This window comes from Melitaea cinxia, chromosome 17 (genome assembly GCF_905220565.1).
Source record: "Melitaea cinxia chromosome 17, ilMelCinx1.1, whole genome shotgun sequence".
NCBI lineage: Eukaryota > Metazoa > Arthropoda > Insecta > Lepidoptera > Nymphalidae > Melitaea > Melitaea cinxia.
In genome coordinates, this window is record NC_059410.1 from 701975 (window position 1) to 718667 (window position 16693).

The following is a 16693-nucleotide window of genomic DNA, read 5'->3' on the forward strand; positions in this document are numbered from 1 at the left end:
TGCAATGTCATAAAATATATATATATAATATAATCATCGACGGTATCTGTATCTCTTGAAGTGGAACCACAGCTGGAATATGTTGTTGTGGAAGTGGCACCGGAAGCCGCGCTTGTACGAGTACTCCCACTCGCGGTTGACGATCTTGAAGGCGATGTCCTCGTAGGGCGGCCCGGCGTGGAACCGGAGCACTGCGAACTCGGGGTTGTCGGCGCATGGCTTCTGCAGTAGCATTAAATAGATCAGGATATAATCTTCAAAAATTAAGATTTTTTCTTTTAAATAGAGTAAAAGCTATGTTTAAAGAATTTACACTATTAGAGTGAATTGAAAGGAATCCAATTATTTCCATTTATTATTCCATTATTTATTATGCTCTTATACTTTACAATAATATATACATAGAAAATTTTATTCTGAAAATTATAAGAATTATAATATTTTCTATTTTTGATTCTATAACTGTAATTATAGTTCAATTTTTTTTTTTTTTATTACTTACTAAGCGGTTTTAGCATTTCGTGCAAAAATTAACTAAAAATAAAATTAAAATAAATAAATAATTAATTAATCTAGGGTAGCAAGGTAATATTTGAATAATATCTCACAAGAGAGAACTCGGGCGTAGCGCTCTTGTCGATGAGGTCGGGGTAGAAGATGTTGAACTTGTAGCCCTGCACGATCTTGGGCGGGGGGTTGTCCATGTCGTAGTGCGTCTGGTTGTACTTGTTCCACTCGAAACCCGTATGCACTCTGAGCGATGAATTGATATTTTAATAGAAGTACATAATATATTATACAATAGTCGAAAATGTCACCACATTATTTTTTAAATCCCTAGATTATCGATAACCTTTTATCATTGATATATACATATATACCCTACCTGACCTGGTATTTATATTTATCTTTTCAAATCACATTGTAAAAGATTTGGTTAACCAAGTGTGTTAAATTTTTTAATAAATGTCGATTAATAAGTTAAGGGAATAAATTTAACATGTTGCATTTTTTTTTTTTTGAAGAAGATTATTTGACAGTTTATAATTTGACAGGTCATAAAGTAACAATGTTAAAAATAATAGGTTTGATTGCGTGCAATAGACGTGGAGCGTGACGTTCGTGCACGTTACACAGTTGTGACCGTGGAAGTACGCGTGAGTGTGCGCGGGTGAGTATGTGTGCGTGTGCGTGCGTGCGTGTGTGAGCGTACGTGCGCGTGTGTGGGCGCGTGTGTGTGCGTGTGTGTGTACGTGCGTGCATGTGTGTGCCAGGGGCCCGCTCGAAGGGCGCGCCGCTATATAGATGTGAGCATGTGTGTACCTGTTGAAGTATCTGGGCTTGCGCGGGCGGTACTTGTCGGCCCACAGGTAGGGCTGGTCGGGCAGCGCGTGCTCCACGCTGAACTGCGCGCCCTCGCCGTCGGCGCCGCCCGCCATGGAGCGGCGCGCCGCCGCCTCCAGCGCCGCGCCGCCCGCCGGCGCGCCGCTGCCGCCCGGCGCGGGCTCCGCCTGGGGATGAGTCGCGTCGTTAGGGTCGTTAGGGTCGGCGGGGAGGGCGTGGCCAGCGCGGCGCGGCGCGGGGCTGCTACGTACGGCGGCGAGCGCGGCGGCGTGGCGGCCGGCGGCGCTGGCGGCGTGCAGGCGCGCGCGCAGGAAGGCCAGGCGCTGCGCGTCCTCCGCCGCCTCCAGCAGCAGCGTGCCGGGCTCCAGCGCGCCGGCGCGCAGGTAGGCGGGCGAGTAGCCGCCGCTGGCGTACTGCTGCCGGCCCTCGTCGTCCGAGGACGCCTCGAGCTCCTCCGCCGGCTCGGGGGAGCGGGACCTGCGGGGTGGAGAGATATGCGTTACACTGGCGTAGGGCAAGGCAGGAATTTCCTGCTCAAAATACGAAGCAGCCCGACTAGGGTAGTGCCTCGGCCTTACAGAAGATCACAGTTGTCTTCCTGTTGGTGAGTAAGGTGACCAGAACTCCTGGGCGAAATTGGGGATAGGGTCGGCCATGCACTTGTGATGCTTTTGGTGTTACAACTTCTATAATCACTTGCCATCAAGTGACCCGTACGCTTGTTCGTCGATCTATAGCCTGTTTTTTTTCGCTACGGACTAAATTGACATAAGCTGTGTTGCTAGTTTTTTGCAAATCATTAATAGTGATATGCCACTACCGGAACTTTACGTAATTAACAATTTAGTATCGTTTTTCAGCAATAATTACAAAAATGTGTCTTAAAAACTTTAGAATGTGGCGACAACCGTAATGTACCTATAGGCATACCTATATATGTACCTGTATGGCTAATGTATAGATATGATAAATGAAACACTTATTTTTTAAGTATTTATTAAGCTTAGTAATCACATGCAAATTAAGGCTATCTTTTAGATTAAGAACTATCGAATTATGAAGTTTTGAGGAATGGAGGGTGGAGGGTGGATAGGGAGCTATACCAGGTAACATTGCCATTGTTCGGAAACCAATGGTTATGGAGATCTATCTATCTCAGTCTATGTTGTCTATACGGCTGTTTCAATAGTCAATCTATCTCTGGTTTTGCCTCTTAGCGATAGATTTTTGACGCAATTTCTATGGAGCTCACGTCAAAATTATATCTCTAGTAAGCAAATTCAGAGATAGATAGAATATTGAAAGTGGTCGTATGTCGTTTATGTCAGTTCGTATCGTTTATTGATCTTGCAGTGGAGATCAGTTTTACGTACTCCTGTTCGAAAATAATATGTGAAATGTGAAATAAACTTGTGAAAGCTTCGGAATTCTTCTTCTAATCTCTAAACTTTAACCATGGATATCTCCATAATATCTGCATAACCATAGGGTTCCGAAGGGTGGCAGTGGTAGCGGAGGTAACAGTTTCTCTTTATAATTTGCCTTGTGTGCAATTTTTGGAACGCTCAAATTCTCATTCTCCTTGAGCACTTTGTATACCGAACTCCTGGCTATGTTTAAAATTTCAGCAGTTTTTAAAACACGTTAGTTTTTCTTCAGCGTTTAGGTTGGAGATTCTGTTCTCTTTTCGGTGTATACATATTTTTACGCGTTCATTATCATGTTTTTTTTCAGTTTCGGCGAAAGAAATATGCTTTTGTCTTTTTCTTAACGAAAAGTTTTCTTCATCGCGTTTACGCGACAAAGTTGAAGGCTGAGCGTCCATTATATATGGCTCAAACAAAATAACAAAACTTAAGAACAAAAAAAAAACAACGTAACAAAAAAAAACAAAACAAACAAATTTAACGAAAAGGAAACAAATAACACGTGACATCGCATACGACAACGGGCGCATTCGAACACTTCAGAGATTGAAGGACAAATGCCGTGTATTCAAAATAGCCGTTTAGTCGTTTTTTATGGCATTAGCTACAGTCTATCGACCAATTTCTAACTTGTTATTGCGTATTCTTCAACAGCAAATAAATAATTGTTGTATTTACTCCGTATAATGAGTAATTACAATAAAAAAAAATATATTTTTTTATCTGATGCTCCATAGTTACCATGATTTTTAAAATATTCGAAGAAGAGATAATAATAATAAAATTATGTGAGCAAAGTAAAAAATACGATTCATAAACCCGGTTTCGTAGTACAGTACTATTACTAAAAAGCTGGTATCATTATTTCGAAAATTGACATTTGCATGTGTCAATTTAGTCCGTAGCGAAAAAAAACAGAGTATAGTTACATTAAAAAAAGCTTTCCAGGTTTTGTAAGTAGGTTAGTAAGTAAATATGTAAGTGGGTAAATGGATAGGTGGGTATATAAAGTGGACAGATAGATAGGTAAGTGGAGAAGTGGGTAAGTAACCATCACCATAGAGTAAATTAGGTATGTAGGTAGGTAAGTGGATAAATGGGTAAGTAAAGTGGGTAGATAAGTAAGGTATATAAACGAATATGAATATAAATAATTTAAAATTAATTACAATCTATCTTGAGAGATTATTAGTTGTGAACTCCTTTGGTTTTTTTTATGTTATTAGGGAAAAAACCTCCCTCTTACATTGCAAGCCTAGTCCTCTATAAACAAAAGATAAAATAAAAAAAAAAATATGGTGCTATTTTGATAATATAAATTCACGTAAGAGATGTAAAGAGCCACGTACCCTCGCTCCGCGTCATCTCGGTCGGAGTGGTCGAGCTGATCGGGATGGACGGGCTGGTCGGGTCCGGCGGGCTGGTCGGGTCCGGCGGGCTGGTCGGAGTGGGCGGGCTGGTCGGATCCGGTGGCCTGGTCGGAGTGGGCGGGCTGGTCGGGCTGCACGCCCTGCTCGCGCTTGAGCAGCTGCAGCTTGCGGCGCAGGTTCTGCTGGTGCCGGTCGCGCAGGCGCGCGCGCGCCATGTGAGCTGTCACACACACGGCACACATTGTTAGGGGTAGGGGCGCGCTTGGTATTAGTCCCTGACCAACAGACAGTTCTGAACATACTGCTTAAAAACAGTATTATTTAGCTGTGGTCTTCTGTAAGGTTGTGATTCTTCCCCAGTCAGGCTACTCTATATGTTGAGCAGGAAATTTCCTGCCGTGCCCTGCCTCAGTATACGATGTGAGGACACGTACCGTTGAGCTGGCTCAGCAGGCTCTCCCAGTAGGGCACGTCGACGCCGTCGCGGCGCGCGCTCATCTTGGCCTCGATGTGCTCCCGCAGCGCGTCCAGCTGGGCGCCCGTCTTGCCCTTGAAGATCTGGATGAAGAACACGCACAACTCCGTTACTATCTCACTCTATGTTTCATATTTAATCAGCTTCAAAATATATTTTGATTGCCTTTCACTCTTGACAACAGTACCAACGATAAATATTTAAACTTTGCCAATTGATACATGTAAACATATAGTTAATGATGCGGATAGAATACCTGATTCCCTTGCCACTTCTGACAACAGATCACCCCCCCCCCCCCCAAGTTATGATATGAACAGTGTACAGAAGCCCCTGTACCCTGCGGCACTACCCCGGCCCGCCCACCTGCGTCACGTCGTCGGCCACGGCCTGGTGCACGCCGTCGCGGCGCGCGCCCGGCGCCGCCAGCCGCCGCAGCTTGGCCAGCTCGTCCAGCACGATGGTCTGCACGTCCTCCCAGTACGCCTGGTTCGCGTTCTGCTCCAGCTCCTTGTACCCCTGCGGCACTACCCCGCCCCGCCCACCTGCGTCACGTCGTCGGCCACGGCCTGGTGCACGCCGTCGCGGCGCGCGCCCGGCGCCGCCAGCCGCCGCAGCTTGGCCAGCTCGTCCAGCACGATGGTCTGCACGTCCTCCCAGTACGCCTGGTTCGCGTTCTGCTCCAGCTCCTTGTACCCCTGCGGCACTACCCCGCCCCGCCCACCTGCGTCACGTCGTCGGCCACGGCCTGGTGCACGCCGTCGCGGCGCGCGCCCGGCGCCGCCAGCCGCCGCAGCTTGGCCAGCTCGTCCAGCACGATGGTCTGCACGTCCTCCCAGTACGCCTGGTTCGCGTTCTGCTCCAGCTCCTTGTACCCCTGCGGCACTACCCCGCCCCGCCCACCTGCGTCACGTCGTCGGCCACGGCCTGGTGCACGCCGTCGCGGCGCGCGCCCGGCGCCGCCAGCCGCCGCAGCTTGGCCAGCTCGTCCAGCACGATGGTCTGCACGTCCTCCCAGTACGCCTGGTTCGCGTTCTGCTCCAGCTCCTTGTACACCTGCGGCACTTCACGGCTATAGCTCTACACTCGCACGAGCGTTTCGTGTTTATGTAAAAAACTGAACGATAAAGAAGTAAATAATATATAGCGTTTACTAATGCTGGGGTCGGAAACACATTGTTTTTTTTTTCAAAATGGTAAAATTAAAACTAAAATCATACCTTGATATCTTCAAGTAAATCCTCTAAGTCTTGCGCGTTCAACCCATTTAGGTACGTGTATGGTTCGTGCATTTCTAACGCATCAACACACTGCTCAGAGCTTACGTACCAGGCGAGCAGATCAATTGGTTTTGCTGCAGGTGGAAAACGGTATTAATTAAAAGAAAAACTTAATTTGATTGGGGTACATATACAAATAACTATCTATTTTGTGAATATTTCGAGCATTTACCTAGTGCTGATTTTATTATCAGGCAAAAAGTGGCAAAAAATCACTTTGGATGTATGATTTTTTATTATAATTTTATTATTTATTATTAAGTATTTTGTGAATATTTCAAGTGTCTACCTGTTACCATTTATTAATATTGAGCAAAAATAGCCAAAAAATCGCGTTTGCTGTATGGCCTTAACTTTTAATTTTATTTTGTTTTTAGTATTTGTTGGACGGACGGACGGACGGACACGAAGCACAGCGAAGTCTTAGTAATAGGGTCCCGTTTTTACCCTTTGGGTACGGAACCCCAAAAAGTACAATGTTTTTATTTCTTACACATTCTAAAAACACCAGTCTATGAAAGACAAAATCTCCTCCCATTCTACGCAGTTAGAAGTCTAAAAATGGTTATCAGCATTACCCCGTCCATCTCTGATCCGTATCTGCGAGCGCAGGCGCGCCTGGTGCAGATGGAAGGCGTCCTCGTGGCGCGCCCAGCTGTGGAACTGCGCCGCCTCACGAGCTCGGGCCGCCGCCGCTGCCTCCGCCTCGCGGGCCGCTCGCTCCGCCTCACGCTCCAGACGACGCTGCTTCACCTATGAAACAACTCTATTAAATAAATAAATAAAGGCTTCACACTCAACGGCCCCCAGTCGGATTTTCTACTATGTCGGGGTACAGAAACACACACAATACACAAGCACAAAAGCCCAGACCACAACAGCTATAGACCAGTGCTGTGAGCGTTGTGCCAACATGTCGTCTTTTTATTTCAGTACCTATATTGTATTGTACCAGAGCTATTAACATGAATATAATATAGAATATAATATCATTACAGCCTATACAGTCCACTGCTGGACATAGGCCTCCACAAGTTTACGCCAAAAATAACGTAAACTCATGTGTTTTGCCCATAGTCACCACGCTGGGCAGGCGGGTTGGTGACCGCAGTACTGGCTTTGTCGCACCGAAGACGCTGCTGCCCGTCTTCGGCCTGTGATAATATAGAATATAATATTACTGATCCACCACTAATCTAATACTTTGATATTATTGACGAAATATGTAGGCTATGTGTCATTTGCAATGTTAAGGAGTTTGTTCATGTCACACATTATGCAAGCACAACGATATTAACTATCGGAGTTTCTAAATAATATATAAATGGTTCCCACAGAACTATTTATGGTCATTTGTGATTATTGGAGTCAATATATTAGCATAAAAGTACCTATGTTTATGTTTTAATAAATATCTAATTGTTACAATAAATACCTTTTCCAACTCAATTTTATTTTCTAACTGCTTTTGTCTGTTCAACGCTTCAAGCTCATCATGCGACACATTCTTGACGCCCTCCTTAGCGAGTTTCTTTGTCCACACAAAGGTATTAGTCAGTGCTGAGTCTCCGAATGGGTTATCCTGGTTGGTGTAGCACTGGTATTCATTGTCCCAGCCCATACGTTCACGTCTCTTTCGCTCCTTCTCCTGTTTTTCTCTGAGTCTTCTAGCTCTGAGAATATAATTCATTGAACGTTTAATACTTACTATCGGATTTGTTTGTTTAAGAACCAAATTTTATGAACAGATTATAAAATAATAAAAAATATAGGTTAGAGTAAATTAAAGAGCAACTCAGTCTGCATAAAATAGTTTAACTCACTGTAAAATAAAGATACTTTGGTATGTACTTAAAATCAATAATATAACAAAAGAAGAACATTGATAGCCAGCAGCTCCTTCTCATTATTAAAAACTAATAACATTACAAACTAGTCTAACAACGTTTAATAGTTTTGCCAAATAGTCACTTAACAATCAATGAAATCTATTTGTATCCAACAAAGAGAGAACAAAAGTAATATTTAATTCAAAGAATAAAATCTTTTAAGATTATAAATTTGTGATTAAAAAATTTACTTCTGGAAATATGTTCTACATACCTCTTTTCCTCGGGAGTTTCATTAGCTTTCAGCATTTCCTTTTGTTTCCGTTTCTCTTCCTTCAGTCTGAGTCTTTCTGCTTCTAATCTCTGTAATAACTTCAACTCCTCTTCATCACTGTCGCTACTACTTGATGAACTGCTACTGCTTGATCGTTTCTTCTTTTTCTTCTTACTCTTTTTATGTTTAGACTCTTTCCTATCTCTGCTTGAGGACTTATGTCTCCTTTTAGGAGATTTCGATTTGGAAATGTGCTTATGTGACACATCCTGCCGACGTTCAACTGATCGACTACGAGATTCATCGCGATACTTACTTATGTGTTTTGACGACCTACGAAATTAAATATAGGTTATCTACAATTACTGAAATTTTTTATTAAGAAAGTATTAATAGTTTAATAATAAAACATGAACACCATTATACATTTTTAGTATTATATTCATTGGTGAATGTTATTTATACTTACATTTTCTATTTATCTAATATAACGCAAATAACGTTCACAAAAACACTCGAGTCTCGAACACTTAGGTAAATTTCAGGGTTCATATCATGTTAAATACAAATGTTATGTACTTGGCATTATCTTTGTGATTAACATAAATTACGGTTATTTAAAACACTGTTGGTCAAGATTTTTTTAACAAAATTCTTCTAAAAACGCTATAATATTTACACAACAAAATAACAATTGACAGCTCATAAGTTTTTTGACAAAGTTTTTTGAAGTTTCCCTACAATCATGATGTATAATACTCTATGAGTAACCTTATAACCTATTCGTTCTTTAATCATCGCGTTTATTAAACGTTTCATGTCATTTATGTAAAGAGATGGTAAAGAGCATACATGGAGCATAGAGCATACTTCATCCTAGGTAAGCAATGTCAAATTTGTCAAACTAATGTCAGAGATCTCTGCAGTTAGAGCCGAGTGTAATAAAACAGCAAAAAAATGAAAGTTAAAACGAACCTCGAATAATTTATAGACATTAAATATTCAACTAAGTGAAATACAATACGGACATTCACTGAAATATTTCCGTAATTTGGGAAATTATTTATATTTTGAGTTACAATTTCTTTAAGTGGACATTTCCATATAAACAAAGTTACTATGTCTTTTTTAAGAGGATCAGAAAATTACGTGTGGTGTACGACAAGTGTTTTAGGTAAAGGAGCCACCGGGGCTGTGTTTCAAGGAGTTAATAAGAATAACGGTGAACCGGTAGCTGTTAAGACGTTTAATCAACTAAGTCATATGAGGCCTCATGATGTCCAGATGCGTGAATTCGAAGTCCTAAAGAAAGTGAAGCATGAAAACATCGTTAAGTTATTAGCAATCGAGGAGGAACAGGATGGACGTGGTAAAGTTATTGTCATGGAACTCTGTACTGGCGGAAGTTTGTTCAACATCCTGGACGATCCAGAGAACACATATGGATTACAAGAGCACGAATTTCTACTAGTTCTAGAACATTTAACCGCTGGTATGAAGCACTTGCGTGACAACAATTTGGTTCATAGAGATTTGAAACCTGGTAATATTATGAAGTTTATTAGTGAAGATGGCACGACTACGTATAAGTTGACTGATTTTGGCGCGGCGCGGGAATTGCAAGAGGAGGAGCAATTTGTGTCACTGTATGGTACAGAAGAGTACCTTCATCCCGATATGTATGAGAGAGCAGTACTCAGGAAGCCTGTGGGCAAGAGTTTTGGTGCCACTGTTGATTTGTGGTCGATAGGTGTGACGTTGTACCATGTGGCAACTGGTCAGTTACCATTCAGGCCATATGGGGGAAGGAGAAACAAAGAGACTATGTTCTATATTACGACGAAGAAAGCTTCTGGAGTGATATCAGTAAGTTATGATTAACGATTTTATTATTAAAATAAACAAAATTTTCTACTTATATGAATGAATGAATTATCTTTATTGGACACCATAAAAAAATTAAAAAAAAAGTAGAAACATAAAGATGTACAAAGGCGGTCTTATTAATTGAGCAATGGTTTCTATTTAAATATAATAATAAACATCAAAGGTTTTCTATAATAATTTTTGTTGTTTTGTTCGATTGGAAAGTGTATCAATGTTACTCTAGTTAGAATTAGGGGTAGTCGAAGTGATACAGGCAATAAATATAGCTTATTTTCACCAAAAATCTACTACAAGTGAAAATAATTGTTAGAAATAATTATTTATCAATAACAGAAAAAAAAATAATTATAAACATGTAATGTGTGTAAAATATAATTGATTAAATAAACTATACTAATCAGATATAATAAGATTTTATCTAGCTTTTTTTTTCTCTAAATAAATTGTTTTATTTTTTTAGGGAACACAAACAACAGAAAATGGACCCATAGAATGGTCACGAGAATTGCCTTCGCACTGTCAACTGAGCATGGGGCTCTGCAAGTTAGTCACACCATTACTTGCTGGCTTGTTAGAAGTGGATCCACACAGAATCTGGACTTTTGAGAGATTCTTCTCAGAAGTTCAAACAGTGACCTCGACTAAACCTGTTCACATTTTTCATGTGAATAAAGCGGCCAGTATAAAGGTATTTTTAGTTTAAAGATTATTTACATCTCATTTCAATAATCAGGCTATCTATGATTTTATACAAATGAGGTTGTATTACTACCTGCTATAATATTTTAAAAAAATTATCTTAGGGCCAATAATTAATTTATTGTTTATTGGCTATTACTAATACCTGCCATATTCTTTTTAAAAACTTGGTATGTAACTGGTTTTTTAATACTAGGAGTTTATTTAGTACAAAACCTTAGTTTTCTACACCAAAATAGTTGAAATATTAATAAGTGACAAGCCTGAACATGTCAATTATTAATCATTATTGTCAAAACCAAGTCTGAGAAAGATATTTTTATATTTTTATTTTGAGTATAAAAATTTTGTGGGCCATAATTGTAATGTCTCCCCATCCCCACACACCGCCAAATGATTGCGCTGTCTCAACTTTGCAATTACTGTTTGAAATAACTTTTTAAGGCTGTGGCAGTAATATCAAACAGTTGCTTTGTTTAAACCAAGTGCAGAAGCAATCATTAAATTACAATGAAATCCTTGACATACTTTTCGTACGTTTGAAAGTCATTAGCAAAGAATACTAAATTATATATTTAATAATATTTGATATTATCTTCTATTGTGATTATTATTTGTGTATTAGATAATGAAATTTTAATGATATGATTTAGTAGTATTGAAATCCTTAAGTGAAATGTATTTGGGTGAATTGAATGTTGATCGTTAAAGCAATTTATATCAACTATACCTTTGGCATTATATATTAAAATATAGTCTAATTTTAACCCACTTCTAGGACACTACTTTTTACATCAAAATTTCCCATTATTGGAAGTAAAAATGCGTATTTTTTTTTTGTAAGAATGTCCCGTAAATATTTTTCTTCGTATTTAGGGTTGAAATTGTAGGTTCCGGTTGTTGTCATAGACATTGGAAAGATTTTGTTACTCATAGGGAATATATTCATCAACCTGCAGTGGAGCAATGTGGTGGATTAAGCTCTAACCTTTCTCCTACATGCCTACATGGAGAAAGAGACTTATGCCTAGTAGTGGAAATGTTACAAGTTGAATCAATCAATAGGGTTGAATGTTAAAATTCGTAACGCCGAACGATGTTCATCTAGTTTTATTCTAAATTGTTAGGTTGTTTTATGTAATAAAGGTTAATATCGATACGATTTTTATAAATTTCACTCTTAATGAGCGGAAACGTGGTCGTATTTTTATTTGCGCGGGTATTATGTAAGTGTTGCGGCACGCTCTACATTGCGAGTTACGTTAGCAAGCGTCCGTTACACATGAATACAGACGCGGTTTCTATTCAAACAATGCTCATGGTTTCGCGCGTAAAAAGTCACTGCGATGTTCTTATAAAAACTTTTTTTTAATTTAATTTATTGAATAAGGTTTTTTACGTCACTTTTTTTGGGTCTTGTTTTCTTTAGCTTTCGTTGTTTGTGTCATCTTTCCGGTTCGATTTTTAAGTTTTTTTTTTTTTTTTTTTAATAATTAGGTAGGTAAACAAACGTCTGTAACACCAGAAGTATCGCAAGCGCGTTGCTGACCCTATGCCCAATGGCTCCAAGAGCGGTCATTCTACTTATCAACAGGAACACAACACTGCTTGAATACAGTATTATTTAGCTGTGATCTTCTATAAGGTCGAGGTTAGAGAGCAGGAAATTTCATACTACCTCATACCTCACTAAAAGCAGTACTTTGTTTAAAATTATTATTTATTATGCCCTAACTCGTGTGAGTAATGTTAGACGCTTTGAAACTGGGAAGGTTCTCTTTAGTTGTTATCTACGTTAATGTGTGGGCAGGTCTTCCTGAAACCCGAGGAGAAGTATGAGCACCTGCAGACGTACATCTGCGAGCAGACAAGCGTGGTTGCGGAGTCGCAGATTTTACTGTACAAGGACACGTTGCTACTTAGTGAAATTGACGAAAATACACTCGGTACGCATTACAGTATGTCTAAACAAATGTCGATATTTTTGTTCCCAGTTCGAAAACTAAGTTCACTCGTTGCAGGTAAGAACTACCCGGAGACGACGGCAGAAGTGCCGCTGATGCTCTTCAACAAGAACAACAACAACGTGAGCATGGCGCCCGAGCCGGAAATACCTAAATTCCCCGTGTTCCCCAACATCGTCTCCGTAGAGAACGACGCCTCGCAGGCGAAGGTGCGTTCGCAATCTTTATCTTTTATGGTAGTGGAGGTCAAATAGCTAAAAACGGATTTACACGAGCGTCGTGAGTATCGTGGTGTATATGGAGTTGGATTATGAAGGTAAGATGCTAAAAAGAAAAATTTGTTTTAAATAATGTATACCTTTCTTCAGCGGTGGTGGAGAGCATGTAGTCACAAAGAAATACTCGTAGGTACTTGAGTGCGTCATACATTAATGACATATGCGCGCTACGTGTTTCTGATAACGGAAGAAAATTAATCTGTCGGTTTGCGTGGTGAATGTGACCGTATGAAGGAATAGAATTTTTTTCAAACCGTCAGATTAAGAATACACAACACACCATTATCACCTACTTGTTAGATATTGGGTCTGTATATTGCAGTAATCTGACACCCTCTTTTTTTAATAGTCGATTGTTTTAACTAATCTGATACTGCCCTAGACGTTTAGCACTTTATAAAGAGCTTAGTATGATTGGAGTATTTCATGAGGTGCAAGGCTCAATTTTGTTATTCTGATGCGCTCGAGTAACTCCCAAAATCCTCGGTGGGGCTCCCCTACCATAATGCAAAATTTTAAGTGATGTGTTGTAATGTGACAGTTCTTTTCAATTTTTTATTTTACATAATTAAGTGTCTGAAACATTCGGTCGTCATCGACGCCAAACTTTAGAAGTACTTTAGTGACATAACTTTGTTTGAACGAAAAATAAACGTCAAATATGTTAAATTCAGACGGCGTGCAGCGTGGGTCACGTGGTGAAGCGACGCGTGGAAGCGCTGTGCGCGGTGTCCGTGCTGTGCGGAGCGTGCGTGACGCGCTGGGGCGCGCTGCTGGCCGCGCGCCTGGCCGCCGTGGCCGCGCGCGCCGCCGCGCTGGCGCAGCACGCCGCGCGCCTGCACGACGCCGCGCGCGCGCTCGACCTGGCCGCCGCACTGGCGCGCCCCGCCCAGGTGACAGCTGACAGGTGACAGGTGACAGTTGACAGGTGACGCGGAGCACGCGCGCCTGGCCGCCGTGGCCGCGCGCGCCGCCGCGCTGGCGCAGCACGCCGCGCGCCTGCACGACGCCGCGCGCGCGCTCGACCTGGCCGCCGCACTGGCGCGCCCCGCCCAGGTGACAGCTGACAGGTGACAGGTGACAGTTGACAGGTGACGCGGAGCACGTGCGCCTGGCCCTCGCGGCCGCGCGCGCCGCCGCGCTGGCGCAGCACGCCGCGCGCCTGCACGACGCCGCGCGCGCGCTCGACCTCGCCGCCGCACTGGCGCGCCCCGCCCAGGTGACCGCTCACAGCTGACAGGTGACAGGTGACAGCTGACAGGTGACGCGGAGCACGCGCGCCTGGCCGTGGTGACACAGGTGATAGTGATAGAGCACTCGCTCGACCTCGCTCCGCAGAGGTGATATGAAGCGAGCCTTCAACTTCGCGCCGCCCAGGGTGATATGGAGCACGTGTTTGACCTCACTCTATTCAGGTGACACAGAGTACGCGCTCGACCTCACTCTGCCCGGGCATCATAGAGCATGCGCTAATAGCCATAATTAATAATTTAATTTGTGAAATAATTATTTGAAGGGGGTTTTAAGTCTAATTTATTAAGGTTAACTTTTGATTGGATTTGAATTGTAAAACTTTATTTAGTAAAATTACATGTACGTTAATGGTCATAGAGATAAGGTTTAGCGAGGCGCGAAGTGAAAGGAGCCCCTGCGCAGGCGCGGGGCGGGGCGGCGGGCGCGTGGGGCGCGTGGGGCGCGGCGGCGGCGCCGGTGGCGCAGGAGGCGGAGGCGCTGCGCGCGGCGGGCGCGGCGCTGCGCGCGCGGCACGCGGCGGGCGCGCTGCGCGCCGACTGGGACGACGCGCGCCGCGCCGCGCCCTGCCCCGCCGAGCTGCGTCTGCACGCGCGCGCGCGCACGCTGGCCGAGCGCCTGCGCGAGTCGTGGCAGCACCTGGTGCGCGACCGCGCCACGCGCTCGCTCACCTACAACGACGAGCAGTTCCACGTGCTGGAGCGCATCACGGTGGCGGAGACGGGCCGGCGCGCGCGCGCGCTGCTGCAGCGCGCCGCGCCGCTGGCCCGCGCGCGCGCCGACGCCATCGCCGACTGGTGAGCGGGAGGCGGAGCGCCACCTTTGACTTCTTGGGCTTCTACGCTTTCAGCCTGTAATATCCCACCACTGCCTAATCCACCACACTGCTCCAATGCGGGCGTCTGCGGCACTACATTTTCAGATTTTGTGAAAATATATTTTTCCATTTTTATATATCGTATTATATTTCGATAAGCTGCTGTGAGTGAGTGAGTTTTCCGTTAGCTATGTTTCTACTCCGTCAAAGACGATTAAAATGATATGACACTTCATTACCTGCATCTTCTGATGTTGTTAAATGACTGTTTATATAATTCGACCACTCGTATTCGTTCCCCAGGTACAAGGTGGCTCAGACGGTGTTCCTGCAGACACAGATCCTGGACAAGGACGTGGCGAGCGGCGAGCTCAAGGTGCTGGCGCTGGCGGCGCGCCTGCAGGACGCCGAGCGGACCACGCGCGCCGCCGTGCAAGACGCACAGGTGGGCAGCCTTCATCTTACATCAAATACTCTTATCTGATCGGATCGAACTCTAATATTTACCGAGATCGAGGTGCTGGCACTGGCGGCGCCTGACCTGACAATTATAGTTATAATTAACTATAGGTAGGTTAATATTCAACGATTCGCAGATATGGATAAAGAGATTTATACCCGTTAGTGGAACATTATAAGCTCACCAATCAATCCTTCGATTGTACGAAAGAGTAATTTCGAATTTGTTGTAATATTTCAGCTGAGTGCAACGAAGGAGAGCCCGGCGCAGAAGGAGGAGAAGGCGAGCGCGGGCGGGGCGCGCGGCGGGGGCGGGGACGGCGTGAGGGCGGGCGGCGCGGGCGTGCGCGCGCTGCTGGCCGCGCACGAGGACGTGGCGGCCGCCGTGGCGTGCAGCTCGGCGCTCGTGGCGCGCCTCGTGCACCTCACGGCCGACGCGCCCTAGCGCCCGCCCCGCCCGCCCCGCCCGCCCTCGCCGCTCCGGTGCGACGCGTGCTCGTGTGGCGCGTGCGGCGCGCAGAGCTCGCCCTCGGCCGGCAGCTCGAGCGCGTCCGTGACGTCACTGGAGTCGGGCTCCGCCGCGTGCACGGTGCTGTACGAGTCGGCGGGCTCGCGGGACGGCGACCGAGACGGGAACGAGTGCTCGAAACCGGAGAAATCGTGTGTCGTGACGTAATTCAGTGACTGCTCATAATCGCGCAAGTCGTGACGTGAAGGGTTATATTTGTCAGTGGACCTTCTTCAAGTTAGTGTAATTGAAAAGACTGTGCAATGTTTTCTATGGATCTCAAAGATTGTTCCATTTTCTTTTAACGTATTTTTAGCAATTTATCCCAAATATTATTTCCACTTTTGAAATTCGTGTAAAATAATTGACTTTAGTAAATATTATAATATAATTCTTTAAGTGCAATAAATTAAATAAACTGTTAATTTAATTATCAATTTTATTAATTCAAAAATGTTTTTGGTATTTCTTTTGGTATTTTCCATCTATTTTGTAATCATATCACCTGCACCACTTTTGTGCAACAACATCTGATATACAATGAATTGATTTTATTCAAATTTGTAAAAAAGATAAACTTTTGAAGTAATCTATATAATAGCAATCTCTTCCAGACAATCTTATATTATTATATGCAGAAAAATAAGGCTTTACAACATCTGTATTTATTATTAAGCACGACGCCCTGGACACTACTACAATTAAATTTTTGTACAATAGTTAAATACATATAGTATATAATAAATGTAGGACCTTATCGATTGCGGGGTTCTAAATAGTTGTCCAGGATACTAAGTGAAAGAGTTAGAATTTACTCGTTTTAAAATATAT

At 43.4% G+C, this 16693-nt stretch overlaps 2 protein-coding genes across 2 annotated transcripts; one reads left to right on the top strand and one right to left on the bottom strand.

Moving 5' to 3' along the window:
* LOC123661648 (cactin) lies at window positions 1-8748 on the bottom strand. The gene is made up of 12 exons (XM_045596600.1): window positions 8469-8748; window positions 8000-8332; window positions 7332-7569; window positions 6475-6649; window positions 5837-5970; window positions 5520-5672; window positions 4576-4699; window positions 4105-4361; window positions 1616-1754; window positions 1324-1510; window positions 609-753; window positions 1-222 (listed from the first exon to the last, which is right to left on the bottom strand). Coding segments are annotated over exons 1-12 (2076 nt in total). The 5' UTR covers window positions 8471-8748; the 3' UTR covers window positions 1-33.
* Window positions 8749-9118: 370 nt separating this feature from the next.
* On the top strand, window positions 9119-15799 carry LOC123661771 (inhibitor of nuclear factor kappa-B kinase subunit epsilon). The gene is made up of 8 exons (XM_045596710.1): window positions 9119-9865; window positions 10347-10574; window positions 12396-12531; window positions 12607-12758; window positions 13502-13720; window positions 14484-14875; window positions 15199-15340; window positions 15596-15799. Exons 1-8 carry the CDS (start codon window positions 9119-9121, stop codon window positions 15797-15799), a joined length of 2220 nt encoding a protein of 739 aa, XP_045452666.1.
* Window positions 15800-16693: the final 894 nt, after the last annotated feature.